This window comes from Phycodurus eques, chromosome 2, assembly GCF_024500275.1.
Source record: "Phycodurus eques isolate BA_2022a chromosome 2, UOR_Pequ_1.1, whole genome shotgun sequence".
Classification (NCBI taxonomy): Eukaryota; Metazoa; Chordata; class Actinopteri; order Syngnathiformes; family Syngnathidae; genus Phycodurus; species Phycodurus eques.
This window is the reverse complement of record NC_084526.1, coordinates 39,666,212-39,689,517: the sequence shown is the minus strand read 5'-3', so window position 1 is coordinate 39,689,517 and position 23,306 is coordinate 39,666,212. Positions and strand designations below refer to the sequence as shown.

At 41.4% G+C, this 23,306-nt stretch overlaps 2 protein-coding genes across 2 annotated transcripts in view; one reads left to right on the top strand and one right to left on the bottom strand.

The window, feature by feature from the left end:
• Positions 1-1,137: 1,137 nt before the first annotated feature.
• sltm (SAFB-like, transcription modulator) lies at positions 1,138-20,789 on the top strand. The gene is made up of 20 exons (XM_061670640.1): positions 1,138-1,285; positions 1,928-2,015; positions 2,090-2,145; positions 5,025-5,052; positions 6,148-6,859; positions 7,435-7,478; positions 7,557-7,666; positions 7,721-7,885; positions 8,894-9,006; positions 9,078-9,220; positions 9,313-9,413; positions 9,494-9,550; positions 9,637-9,764; positions 9,982-10,141; positions 10,266-10,384; positions 12,248-12,424; positions 13,367-13,669; positions 13,785-13,923; positions 18,543-18,712; positions 19,485-20,789. The coding sequence occupies exons 1-20, from the start codon at positions 1,151-1,153 to the stop codon at positions 19,588-19,590; spliced, it is 3,054 nt and encodes a 1,017-aa protein (XP_061526624.1). The 5' UTR covers positions 1,138-1,150; the 3' UTR covers positions 19,591-20,789.
• Positions 20,790-22,173: 1,384 nt separating this feature from the next.
• The window catches only part of mindy2 (MINDY lysine 48 deubiquitinase 2), a 40,794-nt gene continuing 39,661 nt past the window's right edge, over positions 22,174-23,306 (bottom strand). The window contains exons 9-10 of the transcript XR_009768184.1: positions 22,621-22,716; positions 22,174-22,369 (exon numbers count right to left, since the gene is read on the bottom strand). The gene's annotated coding sequence lies outside the window, so the exon portion shown is untranslated. The remainder of the gene's footprint in view (positions 22,370-22,620; positions 22,717-23,306) is intronic.

Here is a 23,306-nt window from a genome sequence, read left to right as displayed (position 1 = left end):
TTTGTCGTCACGCGTAAAACAATTGCGCGCACTATATTGAACAACAGCCCAAACCGATTTATGGCGAGCCATTTGTGCATCTTTTCAAAATCGTTAGCCTAATAGCATTGTTGCCTATATATTTGAATGTTTTCGGAAAACAAGAGCAACAGTTTTTAGCAAGCACGTTGGTATTTTTATTTATTTAAAAAAAAAATATTATTCGCCTAATACATGGTGTCAAACTCAATGGCCCGGGGGCCAGATGCGGCCCGCCACGTAATTTTATGTGGCCCGCGAAAGCAAATCATGCTTGTCAACTTCGGCGATTTTTACTAACTCTGTACCCAAATTCCGAATTGTCATAATAATAAACAATAATGTGGAGATATTGCATTTTTCTGTTACCAAACCCTTCTTCTAAAATAAACAATACTTGAACAAACTATTATCCTTGTCTTCTGAATTCAAAACTAGCTATCCCTCAATTTGTTGTGTAATGGTCCTCTGAGGGAAATCATAACAACAATGCGGCCCGAGACAAAAATTAGTTTGACACCTCTGGCCTAACAGCATAATTGCCAAAGTAATGTTTTGACTTACTGTCACAATATCAGTACTGCTTGCTAAAAATGTTGCTTTTCCTTGTTTTATGAAAACACTCTAATATGACTTTGGCAACTGTGCTATTTGGCTTTTTTTCCCCCTGCTCTTCCTGATATCCACTTTAAGGTCCAAGTACTAGTATGCTCTTTTTCCTCACTAATAGTACAACTTTGTGTGTTACAAGTAGTGACGTTTTAAAATGCTACTGGTTTTATCTGAACTAGTAGCCTAGCACTAGTTTTGCACTAACTAGAAACATGTAGTTGTCCAACTAGTTCTCCTACATAATCCATCCATTTTCTGTACCGCTTATCCTCACTAGGGTAGTGTGCAGAAATGTCATACAATAGTTTAAAAAACAAAGTAACCACTCGTGCGCCCTAGTCGTTTTACTAGTGCGCAGAATTGTCTAACTAGTACTAGGACAAAGTGCGTGGATCTTATACTGGACGTGGACCTCCACGCCAATGTGAGGCACTGTTGTGTTGAAGGAAAACAAAACAAACCCTGAATCGAAAACTGCTCGAATTCTCTGCGCACGTGAATGCATAAGTCAGTCAGCAAAATGGCGTCGGTGGCCATTTCCACGGCGTTGAAAAAAATAACAGAATTAAGGGTTGTTGACCTTAAATCCGAGCTCAAGCGACGGAATTTGGACACTTCGGGTATTAAGAGTGTACTTCTCGCCAGATTGAAGCAGGTAAAGACAGCCAATGTCGTGCGTTTATCGCAATGGGGTCGATGTAGTGAATGGTTAGCCTGCGAGCTAGCTGCTTTGAAGCTAAACTCTAAAAGCAGGTGAGCCGAACGGATGAGATTAAACAAAAGAAAACATTTTTTTTTTTTTTTTTTTTTTTACTTGGAATGAACAAAGAATGTGTCATTGTGTTGTAAGGTGACTATTCGTAATAAATGCAGAACGGCTACTAATAATATTGTGATGTAGCCACGATGGTCGGAAAAATTAAGCCGAAGATTACAGTTAAGAGGAAACCTAATTCTTAAACGTTTGTAAGCGATTTATTTTTATTTTTTTAAAGATTAATCGAACGGAAGCGTTAATTTTGTCGGACAACCAAAGCGAAAGTAGGGACACGTTGTCTTTGTGCTGTTTTAGACTTTGAATTAAAGAATGGCGCTGTGACGTTTTGGTTTTCCTCCTTTCCTAGAGTCGTGGTTGATTTCTCAAGTTGATATTTTTAGAGGCCACATATGTTCAAGAGGTTCATTTGTACTCTCTGTTGTTTCCTGACATCACTTGTGTAGCCACTTTTTTCCCTCTCTAAGGTTTTAGGATGAACTTGGCTGGGTTTAATTAACTGATATACTTATCTTCTGTAAGGCTATTGAGAGTGAAGATGCAGACTCTGGCAGTGTTGAGGTACAGGCTCCATTAAGCACATCAACTCGTAAAAGTGGAAAAGGCAAAGGTAATTTCTTCCTACTCACTCTGTAGCTACAAAAGAAGTCTGGCCGTTTAGAATATTTGTACTCAACTTTTTAGGAAGGAAATTTGAGTCAGACTTGGACACTACCACAGAAGATGAGATGCCTTCTAAGGTAAGTGTCATACTTTTGTTTTCTGCATTTTTTCCCCCTTTACATTGTTTTTGTCATTAGCAATGTAACAAGTGGCAGCCATTTTTTGTGGAATTTTCGGTGGGGAAAAAAAAGAACGCTGTGGAATGAGCACTTAAAACACCTAAAATCCTCTGTAAAGAATACATTCACCAAAAAATAATTGATTGCTGAAATACATGACATATTCTATTGGCCACACTGCTCTTCTCACCAATAATGTTCCATTTGCAATATAGGGCTTTGCGTTGTTAAGAACCTCCCGGTACGATTTCTTTAGTTTGCAATTCGATTCAAGATCGATTCTTTAGGTTGCAATTCAGGGTATTTGCTCGTTTTTTAAGTAATACCTAATTAAGTAGTATATTTGCGGCATTGTGACAGTTGCCGTTATTTAGTCAAACCCCATTAATTTATTGCCTCTGTCAATAAGTTCGGTATATTCCACCCTGTGCAGTTTCTGAGCGGGGCTCGAGAAGTGATAGTTTACATATGTATGGATCAGTCACTCTGGAAGTACAACCATCACGAGCCAGTCTTTCTGCTGACTTCAACAACTCCAAAACAGCTGCTTTAACTCTGTGTACACCTTTGGGACGGTGTCTTCTGACGTGTTTTTGTGTTGGTGTTGCGCATCGTCGTTCGTGTGTCTTTTGTCCATTTCCTGTGTTCTGGATTTACAGAGGAATCCAAAATGACCCCAAACGTCAGATTTAAAAGTAGAAGTCACTCGCTTCACGCGGCTTCCGTCTATACACAGTGAATCACACGCAAAGCACCCCTCACTGGCCATGAGGTGAATCGATTCAGAGGATTTGCTGAATTGATAAAGAATTGCGGGGGATTGCAATGCATTGAACCGATATTTTTACCCACCCCTAATTTGCGCAACCTGAATTTTTAGAGCAAATGACTGCGTTAGAAATGTCACAGTAATTTTGTTGGATGTTCCAGAACCTCGGCCCATGCTAGCGATTGGTGGATATTTTTAACTGAAAATTGTCAGCCAATCAGAGAAGGGCTTCCCCCTATTAACAAACGAAATGAGATGGTCAAGGATGTATGTTGTGAAATAATAAAGGATTTGTTTCAAAAAGTGAAGCTTGTATGTTACTTTAGCTCACCACACACAAAGTGAAATATTTCAAGCCTTTGTTTCAATTTTGATGATTATGGCAGAAAGACAAAATAATAAGAAAATCCAGTATTTCACAAAATTATATTTCATGTGACTGACAAAAAAGGATCTTAAACGCAGAAATGTTGGCTTTCACTCAGACTCAGCATTTTGAAAGACTGTCATTTTTGGCAAATCTTGTCACGTTGCTACTGTCATTGTTAGGGTTAAAACTATTAATCGACTAATTCAATTACAAAAAGGTTGAAGCAAAATATCTTCCTCGAGCTTCACAATGATAATTTTTCCACACGGACTAATTTTACTGCAGACTCAAGTGTCACTGTCTGTAGAAATAAGTTGGCGCAATGGTGGCAAGCCAGGACGAGTGCATAAAGGACTAGGACAAATTTTGCAATCGTTTCACACTTAAAACAGAAGACTACACTCTCATTCACTGACTCCCACTTCACTCACCAGCCTAGACCCCACCTTTTCAAGCCAAACAAACACAATCACAGATATAGTGTGGAATCTGAGGACAGGCGGGCACGGTGGCCAACTGCTTGGTCGCCAGCCAATCGCAGGGCCCATATAAGCAACCATTTGCACTCACATTCACACCTACGGACAGTTTTCAATTAACGTACCATTCATGTTTTTGGGCTGTGGAAGGAAACTAGAGTACCTGGAGAAAACCCACAAAGGCACGGGGAGAACATGCAAACTCCACACAGGCAAGGGCGGATTTGAATCCAGCTCCTCAAGAACTGTGAGTCAGATATGCCAAGCTGTCTGCCACCGTGCCCGCCTGTCCTCAGATTCCACACTATAATATCTGTGATTGAGGGTGTATGGGCTGGCGACCAGTTCAGGATGTACCCTGTGTCTAACCCAGAATCAGCTGCGATAGGCTCCAGCTTGCCCGTCACCCTGAAGTTAAGCGGTACGGAAAATGGATGGAATCTAATGACGCCAACACCAAGTGGACAAAAATGATACCCGCATCTCACTTGTACATGTTGTTGTTGAAAGGTCCTGTATTTTGGCTAGTTAGACCTCTATAGTGTAACTCTCAAACATGGACCTCGTATAAAAGTGTCAATTTCATTTAAAAAAAACACCTTTGTTTTGTCATACAAGGGTCCAGAAAAGGCCCTCTAACAGCTACTTCTGTTTGACCCAGTTTTGTATTCGCTTTTTCCATATTTGTCAAAGACCGCTCCCTGTCCCCTGATTGGTTGCCACCCTGTAGAAGACCCACTTGTGAGAGCAAACGCGTTTATGTGGACAGTGCTGGCTTGGGAGCGAAAAGGGACGGTGGAGATCTTTGCTAGTGAATTAGATAAGTTTGAGAAATTTGAATGACCTGATTTCAGGCCTCTCAGCAGAAAATCTTGTGTATCTCAGGATTGCATAGATGATTTTCATTCATATTTCACATATTTGCTGAGGCAACATGGAGACAATCTTACATCCCAAATACGAGAAAAAGTATGTTTGGCAAAATATGCCTGCATTAATACGTACAATTTTTATCCCATTACTCAGTTAATTGATGGGATAATCGATAGAATTATCGGTTTCTAAAAATATTCAGTAGCTCTAGCCCTTGTCGTAATTTGTCACACATTAATAGAAGTCTTCTGAAGAATATAATGACATACTTGACCAAAGCCACAGAGTTATGTCTTTCTGTTCTTGTTCACAAATATTTAATGGCTCACTTTTAATCATTTTTTAGGAAACAGAAGAGTACGAGTCAGAGAAAGGTATGTATGCTGACCAAATATTTTATACTGTACAAATCACGTCCAAATAGTGACAATAAACATCTTGTGCACATCACATTTATTTTATATGCTAGTGGCTACACACTTACTGGACATGTTTAATATCAATATGACCCACATTTGTTGCACTGGAAAAGGGTTGCACAGAAGCCTTGTAGGAAGTATGCAGTTGGTTAACAGCACTAATATGTATCTGGAATGCAACTGGCACAGTCCCGGAGTCACAAGATGGAACGGATAGCCTTCTAACGGTTTTTATGTGAACCAATGAACAGTAAGACGATTTGAAGACTGAGGATAATGATCTGCTCCTTTTGAAATTATTGAATGTCGTCATGGACATGTCGTGGACCGCTCTGAATTCTAGTCAACTGGACTCTCATTAAAGCTATCATCATGTGAGATGGCTGGAAGAGAAGAGACATCATTTAAAAATCTCAAAATGCATCGGCTTTTGGAAGTCACAAGACTTGATGGACTCTTCAAAGAAGCCATCCATCTAAACTGCACAGATTGCTTTGCCGTGAACGACAGCCAAGAGTTGTAAGCTACAGCGTGACTGTTAAACGGGCCTTGGACTACAACCACAAAGACTGGTTTGGTTACAGAGATTCATGTTGTGCACACAGCTGTCTGTTTGCTCACTGGACACGTAAGACAGTGGTGGAAGGTGATCAGCGTCAGCAGGATGGACTCAAATTTTTTTTTAAATCATACAGGTGACCTGTCATGGACTGATCTCTACAATTAACGAAAGAATGAATGATTGAGACTTCCCTCCCCTTCTTTTCCGTTTTGCGACTCCCACCAGGAAAGGTTCCTCACCTTTTTGAGGCATCTGGAACGAGACATTCACAATGAATTGTCTTTACTGGAGACCCTTTCAAGTGATGAATATTGAATCCTCCCTCCCTTTCCATGAAGATTGTGTGTTGTCTTCCTGTGGTGTCTTCGCCCTCGATGACCACTAACACTAAATGTGCTTTCTATTCTACTTTTAGGTCAAGTAACATGTGACATGTCCATGTTAAACGTTGTGTTTTTTGCCATGTGTATCCTTATTAAATCCCTCAGATGTAACAGATACAGATGAAGGTACACGAGAAAATTGTAAGCCTGCGCTCTGCGAGGACAACCTCTCTCAGCCCGAGAGCATTGCTGAACTGGAGGTTGAGCCGGAGACAGAAGCCGTGGTCACCGAGGCCGATTCAGAGCCAGAAATGGCTGATGCTGACACAGATGCCGAGCCAGAGGTGGACGCAGATGTTGAGCAAGAGGCTGAGGCAGATGCCGAGCCACAAGTCGACGACGAGGCAGAAGGAGAGCTGCTGGACGACGGGGGGGCTGAGCCCGAGGTTGACGGAGAGGGCGAGCCCGAGGTTGACGTGGAGGCAGAGCCTGAATTGGAGTCTGAAGAAGAGATGGCTGCCGAAGCCATGGATTCCTCGAAAGAAGCTGAGGACGATCACCTGTCTGTGTCGATGCAAAATGAAGACGCCATCACGTTAGATGTTGATGGCGACGATCTTCTGGACACAGGTAAACATGTGAAACTTCCAGATTCAGAGGCCGACAAGGGCAACGATGAGCCTGAGGCCTCTGCCGAGATGGCCATGGATGATGATATGAAGATTCAAGCCAGAGATGGCAAGCAAGATGGCGGAGCCTGGGGCGAGCCCTCAGAGGACAGCAGAGATGCCACGAAGAAAGCTGAAGCTGGAGATAAAGAAAAGGATTCTGGGAAGAAAGGCCTCTCGTCCACAGGGGTATCAGGTCAAGCAAAGAGGTTTGTCTTTCTATGTCCTTTGATACTACTATCAAGTTCACCTCTATAAGAGTGCAACATTGTGGGTAGCGTCAAGATTTTTTTTTTTCCCATAAGGGAAGTGTTCACAGATGATCCCAATCCCTCTGATTTATTTATTTTTTTCACATGGTAAATTGCGACAGTACCCAGGAGTTGAAAAAGTCCACTTTGTTACTTTGCATCTTCCAGCGCTGTTAAAGCCTTTCCCATTTTTGGCTGAAGTGCATAATAAGAGCATTAGTTCCCTTGATGGCACTTTTTTTTTTTTAATTCGCTGAGGTCGTCCAGAAACCTGAAGAGTTCATTGGTCAAGGGACTTAATTGGCGGTCATCCTGACACATCACCACTGGAAAAGCTCTGAAGCCTTTGAGACATGTCACATCTTCGCCTTGTTCACAGGATTGTTTCTTTCTGAAAAGTACAAAATGCCCCCCAACCCCCAAGCTCCCCCCCCCCCCCCCCAAAAAAAAACGACGTGTCCGTGTCACTTCACATGAATATTTTATTTTCTGAAGCTCATTTGCTTTTTGTTGTTGAAACATTTTCTTTGTAGCTCTTCACGAGACAGAGATGGAAAAGCTGCAAAGGATGATAAGGGTAAGGCGTGTTAGAAAACTTTAATTCCTTTTGATGCATTAATGCCCAATGGTTGCATAATTTGTTGTGGAAAAGCAGTTGTCGGTAGCAGCAGCAACATCAGCTCTTCCCATAACGTTTGGGTGAGTGGCCTGGACTTCAACACCAAAGCAGCAGATCTGAAGAACCTCTGTGGCAAATATGGCAAGGTAAACAAATTTGATTTATTTTCAGTCCTGTGTGGTTGAAAATCAAAGTATCAGTTCTGTTGTGGACAGGTTTTAAGTGCCAAGGTCCTAACAAATGCCCGCAGCCCTGGCTCAAAGTGTTACGGCCTGGTGACAATGTCTTCCAGTGCAGAGGTGACACGTTGCATCTCTCAACTGGACTGCACTGAGCTTGATGGACAGCAAATATATGTTGAATGTGTAAGTGAAGTAAACTTCAGAACATAATTTTTTTTCCCCCCTGAATTGTTGATTTGAGTTGGATTATTTTTTTTTTTCTTCTGTTGTCGCACTTTTAAAAACGCTTCGATATACAACACCCAACCCTTTTCCATGCTGTCAAATACTATATACTATGCTTCAAGCTGTTTATTGACACTCCAGGTTGAAGTTCATGGTTAAAATATGGATAATTACACATTTCATTTCATTGTCTTTCAAGCGTCTGCTATCCATAGCTTAATGCTAAAGTATAATGCAAAAACATATACGGGCTAACAAATAGCATTGATCTTGCAGTGTAAACCTTGAAATAATGAATATTCAAACAAAACGTGCAGCAACATATACAGAAATATGATAAAACGCAGGCATTTCTTTCTACTCTGCAAAAAAAAAAAAAAAAAAAAAGGTTTGAATGCTTCAGCTTTGCTGCGCATGCCTTGTCTTTTCATTAAATCTTCGTTAACTGCATGTGTGCCTCAACAATATGCCCTGGAGGCCAAGGCGCTCTCATCCGAAGCAGCACATACACCACCTGGGCAAGTGGAATAGGATTATTTTGTGTATGAGAGCACAAATCAACTCAACTTTATTTATAGAACGCTTAAAAAAACAACAAAAGGTGTAACAGTGCAGTATGTAAAGTTTGAACATAAAACACTAACAATACACATTTTTTGTCTTTGTTTTCTGAACATTTGATTGTGTAGAAGTGTTAGACTTTGTTTTTTGAACATTTGATTGTGTAGAAGTGTTAGAGTTGAGTTAAACCCATGCCATGTTAAAAAAAAAAAACTTTGACAATATTTGATGAGAAAACATTGATCAAAATTGGAAGAGAAGGCATTATCAGGTAGCGATCGGTGCATACTCTGTATTTGTAAGTACTCAAATATAAGTACTATGTATCTACTCTTAGTCGGTCTGAAAAAAGTGGTATAAGTGCATCCCTACTTTTTTGTTTGATGGGCTGTTTTTTTTTTATAGGCCAAAAATCACCCCTTCAAAAAAGAATCCTCAAAGAATGAATTCGATGACAAAGCAAGTACGGGCAAGTCAAGTGAAAAGCGCAGTTCCACTGGGACCAAGTTGTCTAACAAGTGGGTGAGAATAAAATTGTGAAAGGTACTGCCTTCCCGGAAAATGACTTACCTGATCTCCCTCCATTTAGATCACAGCAACCTTACAGAAAAGAAGAACAATCTGGGGAAAAGGACAAAGATTCATCCAAGGACACCAAAAGTGGCAAATCTGATTCAGGTACATCAAATTCTGTCCAAGGTTCCTCAAAGAGAGATGACAGATCCTCTGGACGTAGGTTTTACTTCTTTTTTTGTAAATATTTAGTTCAGTTTAATAGATGAGGAGGCTTATTGTTTTTTGTTGTCTCCCCCCCCCCTGGTCAGGGTCAAGAAGTCCAGGCGGTATGGTGCAGGGGGATCAGACTAAAGGAAAGTCGACTTTTTTCAAAATGCGACCTTTAAGAAAAACAAGATATTTTGAGAAGGTAAGACTTGGGGTCAGATTTGTGTTTGTTGCTTGCGCACTATTACAGGATGTTCAGTATGCTTGTTTGCATTGTTGCAGCCTTTTGTTCACATGCCCATGCAAAGACGTCCCAAATGGCTGTTACCCCCTGAAGAGGTACATTTCCATGTTTTTTCATATATTTTTGTTTTTGATCAATGCTGTGCTTCATCAATGTAAATTTTACTGACCCCTCCTCTCAGCTGGAGATGATTAAACGTAAACAGCAGTTGGTCAATAAGGAGGGTGGCTTTGTTCCTTTTGCGAAGATAAAAGAGCAGAGTATGCGGGAGCGGATGGAGCGTGCTCGTAGAGCCCCAGAGATGCGCAGGTAAATGAATCAATGTGCGAATATACTTAAGTTGCATTGACACTTTTTGGTAAAACACCAGAAGGAAATATGTATGTAGCACTTTATAGAGTTGGTGTCATTATTTTTCAATCTGAATGTGTTAGTAACTAAAAGCAGTACCTGACATCACACTTTCTCATTTGAATTTGTAGTGGTTTCAGGGGTAAAATGTGTTGTTCAAACTGATTATTCATAGGCACCGTGAAATGGCTGAACAGGCGCGCCATGAGCGGGAGTGCGAAGAACGTGAGAACCTCTTTCGTGAACGTCAGAGACTAGAGATGGAAAGACAAAAGCTGGAGAGGGAGCGCTTTGAGAGGGAGAAGCTCGAAAGGGAGCGAATCCGAATAGAGCAAGTATGTACACAGTCAGCTGCCTGTGGAAGGAAATGGCGTAATAAATAATTGTTTTAAATAGTCATTTTTGAAAGGATTTTTACAAAGCCAACCACCCAAATTTGAAGTGCGTGTTTTGTTTCAGGAGCGGTGGAAAGAGGCAGAACACATTGCCCGCCAACAGGAGCTCAGACGACAGCAGGAGCACCTCCGCTATGAGCAAGAGAAGAGAAACTTCAAAAGAGGCCGTGATGTCGAGCATGGGTGTGTACTTTCTGCCATTTATGCATTGCTTTGTTAACCTTATAATGGTACACAAACAGTTCCATAACGCTTGTTGATGCCCCCCCCCCCCCCCCCCCCCCCCAAAATACCTGTAGGAAATGTGTAGAGTTAATTACTAACTTGTTAATATGCTTAACTGCCATACATGTTTAAAGAGACATTACGCACTGTAATGTAAAGGGATCAACATCGTGTTTTTGCAGGGTTAGTGTTTCTTATAGCCATTGCTGAATGTTATAATCAATATAATCAATTTTGTAACTGCAATCATTGTATGTTCATGTACTATTAAGCAGCCAAACACTTTGTTGTGGTAACCTCCATATCTGGTTGTATTTTTAGTCATACTGTTCTTCCGTGAGCTCCTCCTATGTTGTCAACAACCATTAAGGGGAAAAAAAAAACACTAATCCTTTCCGTCAGTGGTTCTCAAAATGTTTACATCAAGTACTAACCACCATCATGACTGACTTTAAAATACAATAGTGTACTAGACTGCCTTCTTCTTTTGTCTCCAAAACTCTGATGAGCTCATTTCTAATTTTATCCAAACTAGTCATTCATAGAGCGAACCTCAACATCTTCATTTCCGCTACCTCCAGCTCTGCCTCCTGTTGTCTCTTCAGTGCCACTGTCTATAATCCATACATCATAGTTGGCCTAACCACTGTCTTATAAACTTTGCCCTTCATCCTAGTCATCCTGTCACATAACATCCCTGACACCTTCCGCCACCCATTCAAACCTGCTTGGACTCTTTCCACTTCCTGACCACACTCACCATTGCTCTGGACTGATGACCCCAAATATTTAAAGTCCTCCACCCTTGCTATCTCTTCTCCCTGTAGCCTCACTCTTCCGCCCTCTCTCTCTATATTCTGTCTTACTTCGGCTAATCTTCATTCATCTCCTTTCCAGTGCATGCCTCCACCTTTCTAACTGTTCCTCCACCTGCTCCCTGCTTTCGCTGCAGACCACAATGTCATCTGCGCACATCATGGTCCATGGGGGCTGCAGTCTAACCTCATTTGTCAGCCTATCCATCATCACTGCAAATATCAAGGGGCTTAGGGCTGATCCCTGATAGTCACACCTCCACCTTAAACTCCTCTGTCACACCTACAGCACACCTCACCACTGTTTTGCTGCCCTCATACATGTCCTGTACTATTCTAACATACTTCTCTGCCACTCCAGACCTCCCCATGGAGTTACCACAGTTCCTCTCTGGGTACTCTGTCATAGGCTTTCTCTAGATCTACAAAAATACAATGTAGCTCCTTCTGACCTTCTCTGTACTTCACCATCAACACCCTCAAGGCAAATAATGCATCTGTGGTACTCTTTCTAGACATGAAAACATACTGTTGCTCGCAAATACTCACTTCTCTCCTGAGTCTAACCTCCAACTACCCTTTGCCATAACTTCATTGTGTGGCTCATCAACTTTATTCCTCTATAGTTCCCACAGCTCTGCACATCACCTTTGTTCTTAAAAATGGGCACCAGCATACTTTCCCTCCAATAGTGTACTAGACTGTGTTCCTTAAAAACAAGGCAGATGATTTTATTCCTAAAAAGGCATTTTTCATTTTGAGCGTTTTAAGTGTTTGATAAGACAATGAATTTACACACCTCAAAGACCCATTGAAAGGGAAATAATGGCGTGGCTTTCATATATAACACTACATTGTACCATGCCTTTTCCTGATTTACTTGTTTTTCTTCCTGTATGCTACATCACAGTTGTACAGTACAGTAATCGGATGACGAGCAGGATTTATATAAAAAAAAAAAAGTGCATTTAAAATGATACTTATGAAAATGACTTTCACATTTCAGTCGGAGAGATAATACATACTGGAATGGCAACAAAAAGATTCAGTCCGATGCGTCCGATGCTCGTCTCAACCAAGGTGGCAACTTCGAACGACAGCAGAACCGCTTCTCCAACTTCAACCAACGCCAGAGGGGCCGCTTCCCACAGGCCGCTGTCGAGCAGAGCAACACATTTGACAGGTTCGCTCAAGTTCTTATGGCGTTTTAGCTGTGTAAAGTGCATGAGCATTCGGCATTCTGAAGGGGGCGGGACAATCTACGGGCAACGCACTGGGCGCATACACTTCAAACTATTTTTCTGGCGGAATATCTCTGCCCGGCACGGTGGACGACTTGTTGGAGCGTCAGCCTCACAGTTCTGAGGACCGGGGTTCAATCCCCGGCCCTGCCTGTGTGGAGTTTGCATGTTCTCCCCGTCCCTGCGTGGGTTTTCTCCGGGCACTCCGGTTTCCTCCCACATCCCAAAAACATGCATTAATTGGTGACTCTAAATTGCCCGTAGGTGTGACTGTGAGTGCGAATGGTTGTTTGTTTGTATGTGCCCTGCGATTGGCTGGCAACCAGTTCAGGGTGTACCCCGCCTCCTGCCCGATGACAGCTGGGATAGGCTCCAGCACGCCCGCGACCCTAGTGAGGAGAAGCGGCTCAGAAAATGGATGGATGGATGGATGGATGGATGGAATATCTCTGCCACCCCAGGAACTCCTTGTAAAAAAATGTTTACCTCTGCCAGCAGAATGCTTCTATCCTCACTCCTTCACATCTTCTCTCTCTACCATTATCTTTTTGTAAATATTATGTAAATAGTGCTATAATAAATACATCCTTGTAGTAAACAAAGTCAAAATTGCTTTCTTAATTATTATTTTGAAAAAAACACCAACCCGTGTGACTCGGCCACTTATTTCCTGGAATTGAGTGCTCAGAAAAAGCAAGACTCTTTACCTGGAGAGGGTGCTAAGAGACTAACATGGTTATTGGCTTAAATGTCCATATTATGTTCAATAAAGGTGAAAGTGAAGTACAGTGTTCCCTCGCCACTTCGCGCTTCACGTTGTGCGGCTTCAGTGCTTCGCAGGTGTTAATTAAAATGTTTTTCCCCTCTTTGTCATCTTTTTACAGGCGCAACCGTTTTGACGGAGAGCCAGAAGCAAAGAAGAGCCGCCCCTCTCTTCAGCGAGAGGGCGCCGGCTTCGAGCGCTACCCCAAGAACTTCGAAGCGGTGCGCCGGGCCGAGCCGCCTCCTTCGCGCACTGCCCTCCGCGACACCGACCGCAGGGATCGAGATGAAAGGCGACCAATCCAGGTGCATGATCGGCCGATGGGAGCCAGGATGTCCGGCGTGTCCCACCCCCGCTCTCCCAGGGACGGGGGCCACACCTGGAAGAATAACGCTGACATGAATGCCAACAAGGGCGAGTTACGGTAACGTTTCTTACAGTTTGTCACAAATTTTCTGTTTTTTTTAAATGTTTTTTTTCTTTCTTTTTTTGTACATACATTCACCTTATTCGCTGTGGCGTTATTGTGGTTTACACAGTGGACCCATGCGAATTCGTACGGAGAGGTCGGGCCGAGACGGGCCTGGTCCAGTCCTAAGAGGAGGTTCTTCAGCCAGCCGAGGAAGAGGCTCCTTTAATGATCAGGATGGAGGAAGAGCCATGGTGATGAATGATCAGGTCTGATTACCATTTCTGACAGGATATGATGATCGCCATGATGACGACTCTCCCCGATCGCTCCTCTGTCCCTGGGAAAAAATACTTTACCATTTATTCCATATCCTTGATATTCAGCTTCATGCGCAAGTAGAACGAATGTTTTACTAGTAATGTTTATCTTTTCAACAACTGTATTACATTTATGCACAACTTTGACATCCTAGTAGGAAAACTACATGGTTACAAGACCCTGAGATCTTTGCCCTCAGCCTTTCGCTCTTTTCCTGTGCCCACACTGGAAGGACTTGACTCCCAAGGAGTTCCTGTACCTTTATTGTTCGTAGTTCTTAATTACAACACCAATTCCAATGAAGTTGGGACGTTGTGTTAAACATAAATAAAAACAGAATACAATGATTTGCAAATCATGTTCAACCTATATTTAATTGAATACACGACCAAGACGAGATATTTAATGTTCAAATTGATAAACTTTGTTTTTCGCAAATAAACATTAACTTAGAATGTTATGGCTGCAACTTAGAATTTTATGGCTGCAACACATTCCACAAAAGCTGGGACAGGCTCATGTTTGCCACTGTTGTTACATCACCGTTTCTTTTAACAACATTCAATAAATGTTTGGGAACTGAGGACACTAATTGATGTACAGCTTCAGTTGTTCAACAGTCCGGGGTCTCCGTTGTCGTATTTTACGCTTCATAATGCGCCACACATTTTCAATGGGAGACAAGTCTGGACTGCAGGCAGGCCTGTCTACCACCAGTACTCTTTTACTACGAAGCCACGCAGTTGTAACACGTGCAGAATGTGGTTTGGCATTGTCTTGCTGAAATAAGCAGGGGTGTCCATGAAAAAGACGTTGCCTAGATGACAGCATATGTTTCTCCAAAACGTGTATGTACCTTTCAGCATTAATGGTGCCTTCGCAGATGTGTAAGTTAACCAGCCATTGGCACGAACACAGCCCCATACCATCACAGATGCTGGCTTTTGAACTTTGGGTTCTTTTCCTCTTTGGCCGGAGGACACAACCGCCACAATTTCCAAAAACAATTTGAAATGTGGACTCGTCGGACAACAGAACACTTTTCCACTTTGCATCAGTCCATCTTAGATGAGCTCGGGCCCGGGGAAGCCGGCGGCGTTTCTGTGTGTTATTGATAAATGGCTTTTGCGTTGCATAGTAGAGTTTTAAGTAGCACTTACGGATGTAGCGCCAAACTGTATTTACTGACATTGTTTTTCTGGAGTGTTCCTGAGCCCATGTGGTGATATCTTACACATTGATGTCAGTTTTTGATGCAGTGTCGCCTGAGGGATCGAAGGTCGCGGGCATTCAATGTTGGTTTTCGGCCTTGCCGCTTACATACAGTGATTTCTCCAGATTCTCTGAAACTTTTGATGATGATGAAATCCCTAAATTCCTTGCTATTATACATTGAGTGACATTGTCCTTAAACTCTTAAATTTTCTCATGCACTTGTTCACGAAGAGGTTAACCTTGCCCCATCTTTGCTTGTGAATGACTGAGGAATTCAGGGAAGCTCCTTTTATACCCAATCATGGCACCCACCTGTTCCCAATTAACCTATTCACCTGTGGGATGTTCCAAACAGGTGTTTGATGGTCATTCCTCAACTCTTTTTTGCCACCTGTACCAGCTTTTTTGGAACCTGTTGCAGCCATACAATTTTAAGTTAATGATTACGTGCTAAAAACAATCAAATTTATCAGTTTGAACACTAAATATATATTGTCTTTGTAGTGTATTTAATTAATTATAGGTTGAACATGATTTGCAAATCATTGTATTCTGTTTTTATTCATGTTAAACACAATGTGCCAACTTCATTGTAATTGGGGTTGTAAGTCAAAACTGTCCTACTCGTATCTAGTGAAGTGCTAGATCTAAACTATTAGAATTTTAGGTCACTGGCAGATTGTAGTTTTCAAGTACTATACAGTTTTGACTCACTAATAGAATGCAGTCTTTCTACTAGTATGCCAAAGTAAGGACAAAGTGTTACTAGTACATGGACATTAAGCTGAATATCAAGGATATCAAATAAATGCTCAAGCAGCTTTGCTTAGTTTGGCTATTCATGACACTAGTCCGCTCCAAAAGTATTGGAATGGCAAGGTAAATTATTTTGTTTTTGTTATATAATGAAGACATTTGCGTTTCAGATCAAAAGATGAATATGAGGCAAAAGTTCAGAATTCCAGCTTTTATTTCATGGTCTTTACATCTAGATGTGTGAAACAACTCAGGGCAGCGCACCTTTTGTTTGAACCCACCCACTTTTCAAGTGAGCAAAGGTATTGGAACATATGACTGATGGGTGTTTCTAGTTCCTCAGGTGTTGCCTTTGGGTTTCACATGTGAAAACTGCGTTTGATGTTAAGCAAACATGAAGACCACAGAGCTGTCTATGGAAGAAAAGCAAACCATTTGGAAGCTGAGAGAAGAGGGAAACTCGATCATGCTTTTGCACAAACATTGGGCATACCCAGTACAACAATTTGTAATATCCTAAAAAAGAAAGAAACTACTGCTGTACTGAGCAACAGACATCGAACAGGTTGGCCAAGGGTATCAACAGCAGTTGATGACAGAAACATTGTGAGAGCTCTGAAGAAACACCCGAAGACAACAGTCAGTGACATCAAGGCTCACCGCCACAGGCCAGGGGTGAAGGTATCACAATCCGCTGTTAAAAAAAAAGACATCGAGAGAAGATCTATACAGGCCATACCATAAGATGCAAACCACACATCAACAAAAAGAATCAGAAGGCCTGATTGTTTTTTGCAAAGTAGGACAGACATGAGCCACAAACGTTTTGAAACAGTTTTATGGACTGATGAGACCAAGATTAGTCTATACCAAAGTGATGGAAAGCCCAAAGTATGGTGGAAGAAAGGATCTGCTTATGATCCAAAACACACAAGCTCATCTGTGAAGCATGGTGGAGGTACGGGCTCACTAGTCTCTCATGATGGTAGCAATAGAATGAATTATGAAGTCTACAAAATCATTTTGTATGGCAATTTACAGAAAAATCCATCCAAACTAATCGGGAGAAGCTTCATCATGCAACAAGACAATGACCCAAAACACACTACACAACAAAGGACTTCATTTGGGGGGAAAAAGTGGAAGGTCTTAGACTGTCCAAGTCAATCACCGGACCTTAACCCAATAGAGCATGAATTTTACCACCTGAAGAGTCGACTGAAGGGAGAAACCCCCAGAAACAAACAAGGACTGAAAGAGGCTGTAGTAAAGGCCTGGAAAAGCATTTCAAATGAGGAATGCAACTGGTAAAGTCAATGGGTCGAAGGCTTGAGTCAGTTATTGCAAGTAATGGTTATGCCACCAAATATTAAGTTAGTCACTTTAAGTTAATTTGTCTGTTCCAATACTTTTGCTCACTTGAACAGTGGGTGGCTTCAAACAAAATGTGCGATCAACTTCTTAAACGCCTAACCTACAATTCCATTACAAAATGCTGGCAATTTTTTGACTTGAGTTCGTTGTCACATTTCTGTGGGGCCAATTATATATTACTCGTGCACTCACTGTAGTAGTCTCGCCACGCTGCACTATTTGCATATCTGTTGTTGACCAGTACTGGCCACTCATGCCAGGGTAGCATCTACTCCATTTGCACACTGATTGAGGAGTATCTGCAACATTTGCACAATCAACATTGTCCCAGTCACTTTAAACGGCATACACTCCTTGAAGTCTCGGCGCCCTTTGCACAATGGTTATTGCACCAGACAATTGCAATATTAGTCATTCAAACTGCTCTAAGTGCTAGAAGAGTCTGCATCTTTTGCACAATTGTCAAAAAAAAAAAAGAAAATGTACCGGCATTACCAGAGAATTAGCAACCCTTTATTGCTCAGTGACTTTTTTTTTTGTCAATGTCTTTGTCACAAAAGGCTTCTCTGTCAATTGACTGTCTGTTGTCGTACTAGAGCGGCTCCCAACCTCCGGAGACAAATTCCTTGTATGTGTGTTTTTTTTGGACCTGATTCTGAGTTGTTTTACATTTTTTGATCTAAAACCCAAATGTCTTCAGTATACAACAAAAACAAAGGAATTGACGTTGCTGTTCAATACTTTAGGAGGGGACTGACTGTCGAAATGGTAGCGTAAACAAAATTAGCAAATGCAGCATTGCAGCTCTTGTCAGAATTAAGTAGTATGTTATTCTTCGATCCGTTTTGAGTTGAATGCGAAAATTCTGATTCAGGCCGACTCGTGTGTCAATTCAAATCACCATCGATTCCTTCGTAGCTCTACTAGCAGGAAAGCTACATGTTACTAGTCAAGCAAAACTGCATTAGTTGACATTTGTGCTACTTGTACTACTAGTGATGTCACTAGTAGTAGTGATACTAGTGGAGCAGTTTAGTCGTCAAGTTCAATTGCCTACTAGTAGGAAACAAGTGACACTAGTAGTGGGAGGAAAACAATAAATGGAAAGTTGGGCGATTAGTGTACTGAATTGTCTTCCTAGTGAGTACTAGCACATGGACCTTAAACTGGATCTCGAGTATTTGGAATAAATGCTCAAATGGCTTTCCATATATCCTTGTAGTCTTTCAACTCAGGCCGCCGTGTGGTGGTGGAGCGTCACAGCAGGGAGCAGGGCATGAGGAAGGAGTGGCAAGGTGGCTCTGCTTCCCGAGGCGGCGGCGGCAGCGGCAGCTTCTCCAACAACCGCCGGATGAGCGACAGTCGTCGCAGCATGATGTCGCCTCCTTCTGGGTACAGCACTTTGTCATTATTTAGTTCTTGGATTTTACTTAATTGGAACATCAGTTACACAAGACTTAAAAATATGTTAAACATTTTATTTTCTAGGAAAATAAGTTTAATCACGTGCAACTGAAAATAAAATGAAGAATGAATGAAATTAAAACTTTTTTTTTTTCAATGTACAGGCAGTCCATAGTCTCTTTACAATTTAACACATCTATGACAAAAGGAATAGATATTGAAGTTTTATTTATTTAATGCACATTTTATTAAAAATGCATAACTTAATAGTTTTTTTAGAGCTGATTTATGGCATTTTAATTTTTCAATTGGGAATATATATACGAGTTAATGGAGTTTTCAGCACACTCGGGTAGGAGCTGCTGTTCGCCACAGCGCTCACCCAGACACTAGCGCAGTGATACGCCACCCCTCCAGGCCCCGCCTCTTAAAGGTACACAGGCAAATACACGGCAATTTTATTTTCTATACCACATTGTAACCATATTTGAGCCCAAAAACAAATTGCAAGCATCAAACCTTAAAAGTGTTTGAATAAGTTAAAAGCGTGTGGGAGAGCATGTTTCACGGACACACACATCATTTGCCAGGCCATACTCACAGATACTACAGTGTAAAACGCAATACCTGGCCCTCACATGCATATTTTGTGCTGTTGTTAAATAATAAAAAATAAATCTGTATCCGATTACTTGTGAATATATATATACTCAGTGAATATTCTTGACTGTTACCTTCTTTTAAAATGTTTCTCTCCCAGTCCCTCATCTGGAATGAGTCGCATCGTCCAAATCACCAGCAGCTCCGTTCCCGGCGGCAGCACCACGGGCAGCTTTAAGACTTTCAAAGGAACGCGGCAGTTCTAAAGTCGACCACAAAAAACAAAAGGAGGGCCCTGTGATGTTTTTTTTTTTTTTTTTTTTTTTTTTTAAGTTTTTTAGGTGGCACGACGATATTGGAGGGGGTTAACAATTTTTATTTTGTACAAAGGTTTTCATTGTAGGATTTTCCTGACATTTATGATTTGTGTGCAAGTTAATTTGTATTTAGAAGCTTATGGTAAGTCTTTGTGACATGTTAATATTCCCTCCAGCTGTCATTTATTTTTATCTTATTCTAATGAAGGCAGTTCATGTCCTCCATCCCCCACAACTTTTAAAATATTTATCATGTAGCACAAAAATATTTGATTGCTCTCATAACTGGTAGTATGTTTTCTAAAATTGTAGAACTGGATTCATATTTCTGGAATTATCACAAGCTGAAATTTAGTCCACATGCATACCTTTTCCTGTCAGTTTATGCATATGTGAATTAAATAAAGCCTTCAACCATGTTATTATATTGACTGTCTGGCACTGTCATTTGATGAGTTACTGAGTCTGATGTTCCGGAAAGTCATCGCGCATCTGTAGCAAGACTTGAAAATTGCTGTTCAGATGCTCTCCATCCAACCTGGCTGAGCTTGAGCTATTTTGCAGAAAAGTGTCTGCATCTGCGAAGCTGGTAGAGACATTGCCCAAAAGACGTGCAGCTGTACTTTCAATGAAAGGTTGGCTCCACAAAGTATTGACGCAAGGGGTGTAGCTGAGTATACGTATCATGAGCGTTGGAGGCTGGGATCAACACGCGCCAAATCCCAATGATGACAATGCACCGATAGTCAAAAATGGTGGTGATATTTTATGGAAGAAATACTGCCTTGTTTTGAGCATCAGTCTGAAGTTGTTGCCAGAGCCTTCGACACCACTGTGGCTGAAGGATTTGCTTTGTGGTGTTTCCTATGATTTAGGACTGGTGTCTATTAGTTAGCATGCATGCTACATTGTCAAGTGTGGCAATGATTACACAATATGAAATTTTTTTTTTTTCTTAATAAAAAAAAAATACAGTAAACTAAATGTATGATGATGTAATGATGGAATTTACTGTTTTGCAGTTTAGAAATGCATTGTTCCTTCTGAGAAATGGAAATTTTTACTGCGTTATTCATGGGTGCTTTGTTCAATGGCGGAAAGTTCAAATATGCTGTTTGTGGGCTCAGGATTTTAATGTTTTTTTCCCCCTGAATTTCATTCTAAGTTCCTGTTGATATAGATGCAAATAAATGTCATGTGAATGAGGAAAAAGGATAGCACTGCACACACAATGTCTTTTTAAATTGTATTTTTCATACTGGGTAGTTGACTGAATTGTGATGCTTGTTGTCAATTCTGAAATTGTTTATCCTTTGCATCCTTTAACCCATCTCTTGCTCCGTGAGCTGAACCCGAGTACAAATGTTGCTCAAACCAAGTTACCAAGTCTTAAACAAATCCTAAAGAAAAATAATTCCACCCTTTCCATTTTTGGCCTTTTTCTTTTCAACATTTACAAGTGTATAAAGTCTCAAAAAGTAGAAAAGACAACTGTCAACTGTTTATAAAGCACTTTAAATAATGTACAACCACAGCTGAAAACAAAGTGCTACACACTGATAAACTAGGATAAAGTCTCAAAAAGTAGAAAAGACAACCGTCAACTGTTTATAAAGCACTTTAAACAATGTACAACCACAGCTGAAAACAAAGTGCTTCACACTGATAAACTAGGAAATTAAAACTTAAGATGAACATTTAAAACAACGGACATCTTTATAATTGCAAATAGAATGTTCAAAACATTCAAGCAATGGAATGCAAATCAAAATTCTGTCAAAAATTACAGATCGTAATGTCAACATTTAAACCAAAACGCTGCTGGTGGTCAAACGCCATCTAATCTAAAACTAATGTGTTGCTGCTGATGTCCAAAGATTTATTTCTTCGCTGCCGGTAGAAGGCGGCAGAGATGACGACAGCGGCGAGCACAAACAGGACCAACACAACCGTGACGACTATGAGTGCGATGGTGGTTTTCGGTGACTGCTGACTGTTGACGTCGGGGTCTTGGACTTGGAACAGCGGACACTTGAGGACAAGCTCACAGTGGTTATTGCCCACCATGCTGGCCACCGTGCAGCGATATCTTCCACAGTCCGACTCAAAGATGTTTCTCAAGGTTCCTCCTACAGTGTCCATCATGGCATTACGAGGCAAGACCTGGTCTTTGCTGATCTTGGCCCAGGTGTACCTCAGAGGGGGGGTGCCATGCGAGGAGCCGCATTTGAGCGTCATGCTTTGGCCTTCCCCAGGTTCCCTGTCAACCCTGCACTGAGGCTGACTGGGTGCCTCCATGACCATCAAGTCCATGTTTTTCATGTCCAGTTCAGGTAACTTTTTTACTACGCACCGGTACGTCTCGGAGTCAGAGAGACGGACGTCTGTGATTTTGATGGAAGCGTCTCCATTTTGGGGATTGGCTGATGTGAACTGGAGCCTCCCCTCCAGTGGTTTGTACAGATCAGGATATAAGCGGCCACCGGTAAACCAAATGATGGTTTTCTCGTCTTCGTCCACAGACACAATACTCCACATGATCTCCGTGTATTGCGAGGACCTCAGGGTGTGCGTGTACAGGCAGGTCAGAGTTACATTTGTCCCCGTGGCGGCGTAGTTCTGCTTCCTGCCCATTCTGATTTCCAGAGTGCAAGCTGGACCAATGCTGTAAAGCACTCCCAGGAGGACAAAAGGCCAAAGGAGGCGGCACATCATCTCCATGTACACACTGGCAAATACAAACATACTCACATCAGTAACTTGTCTTTTGCATTATTACAAGTGAAAAACTAAACAATAAGCAATTTTCATGCTGCTAAAAAAACATACACTTGAGATCAGCCATTTGCCTTTTACATAACAGAAGTGTAAAAATCATGGAATACTTCGCACTGTTTAGCTCATGTGGAATCGTTATAAACACACATAAACACAAAAACAATCAATCCTATTTGACTAAATAAAGCCAGGATTCCTTACCTGCTCAACTTTTGCGAAGGAAAGTAAGATGCACTCCAACAAGAGCCAACGCACTCAATTCACAATGTCTTCTTCAGTGACGTTTGCATCAATTCACTGTGAAACACGTGCAGTAATTCAATAGCAGGCAGGAGATAAAAAGCACCAAAAAAAAAAAAAGCACACAAATGATGATGACGCAGAGATAGTGTATGACGTTTCAGAGAGAGAGAATAAAAAAAAGTTAGCTAAAGCTAAAGCTAATCTTCGACAAAACCCTTTCAACTCCCAGACTTTGTGCCTCCATTCCACATACAGCCATATAAGGTCACAGTGCTACATATTATATTCAAGTTAATACAAAAAAACAACAACAACATAAGCCTAAATTTGAGAATACATTACTTAATGATGCGTCCTCCAACTGCGCGTACTGGGACGAGTTTTTCCAGCGAGCAATACTGTGGCTACAAGGCTAGGCTACTAATGCTAGTTCAACTACGTGAGAAGAAGAAGGAGCAGAGGACAGAAAGAAACATGGACGATACTTGTAATAACCCTGAAATTGTGGACCCTCCAAGGGCATTCAGGTCAGCGGGATTCTTTTTTTTTTTTTTTTTTTTTCCCCCCCAGGCTGACTCAATTCGAATCACCGTCGAGTCGTTCGTATGTTACTAGCAAAGCAAAACTGCATTAGTTGACATTTG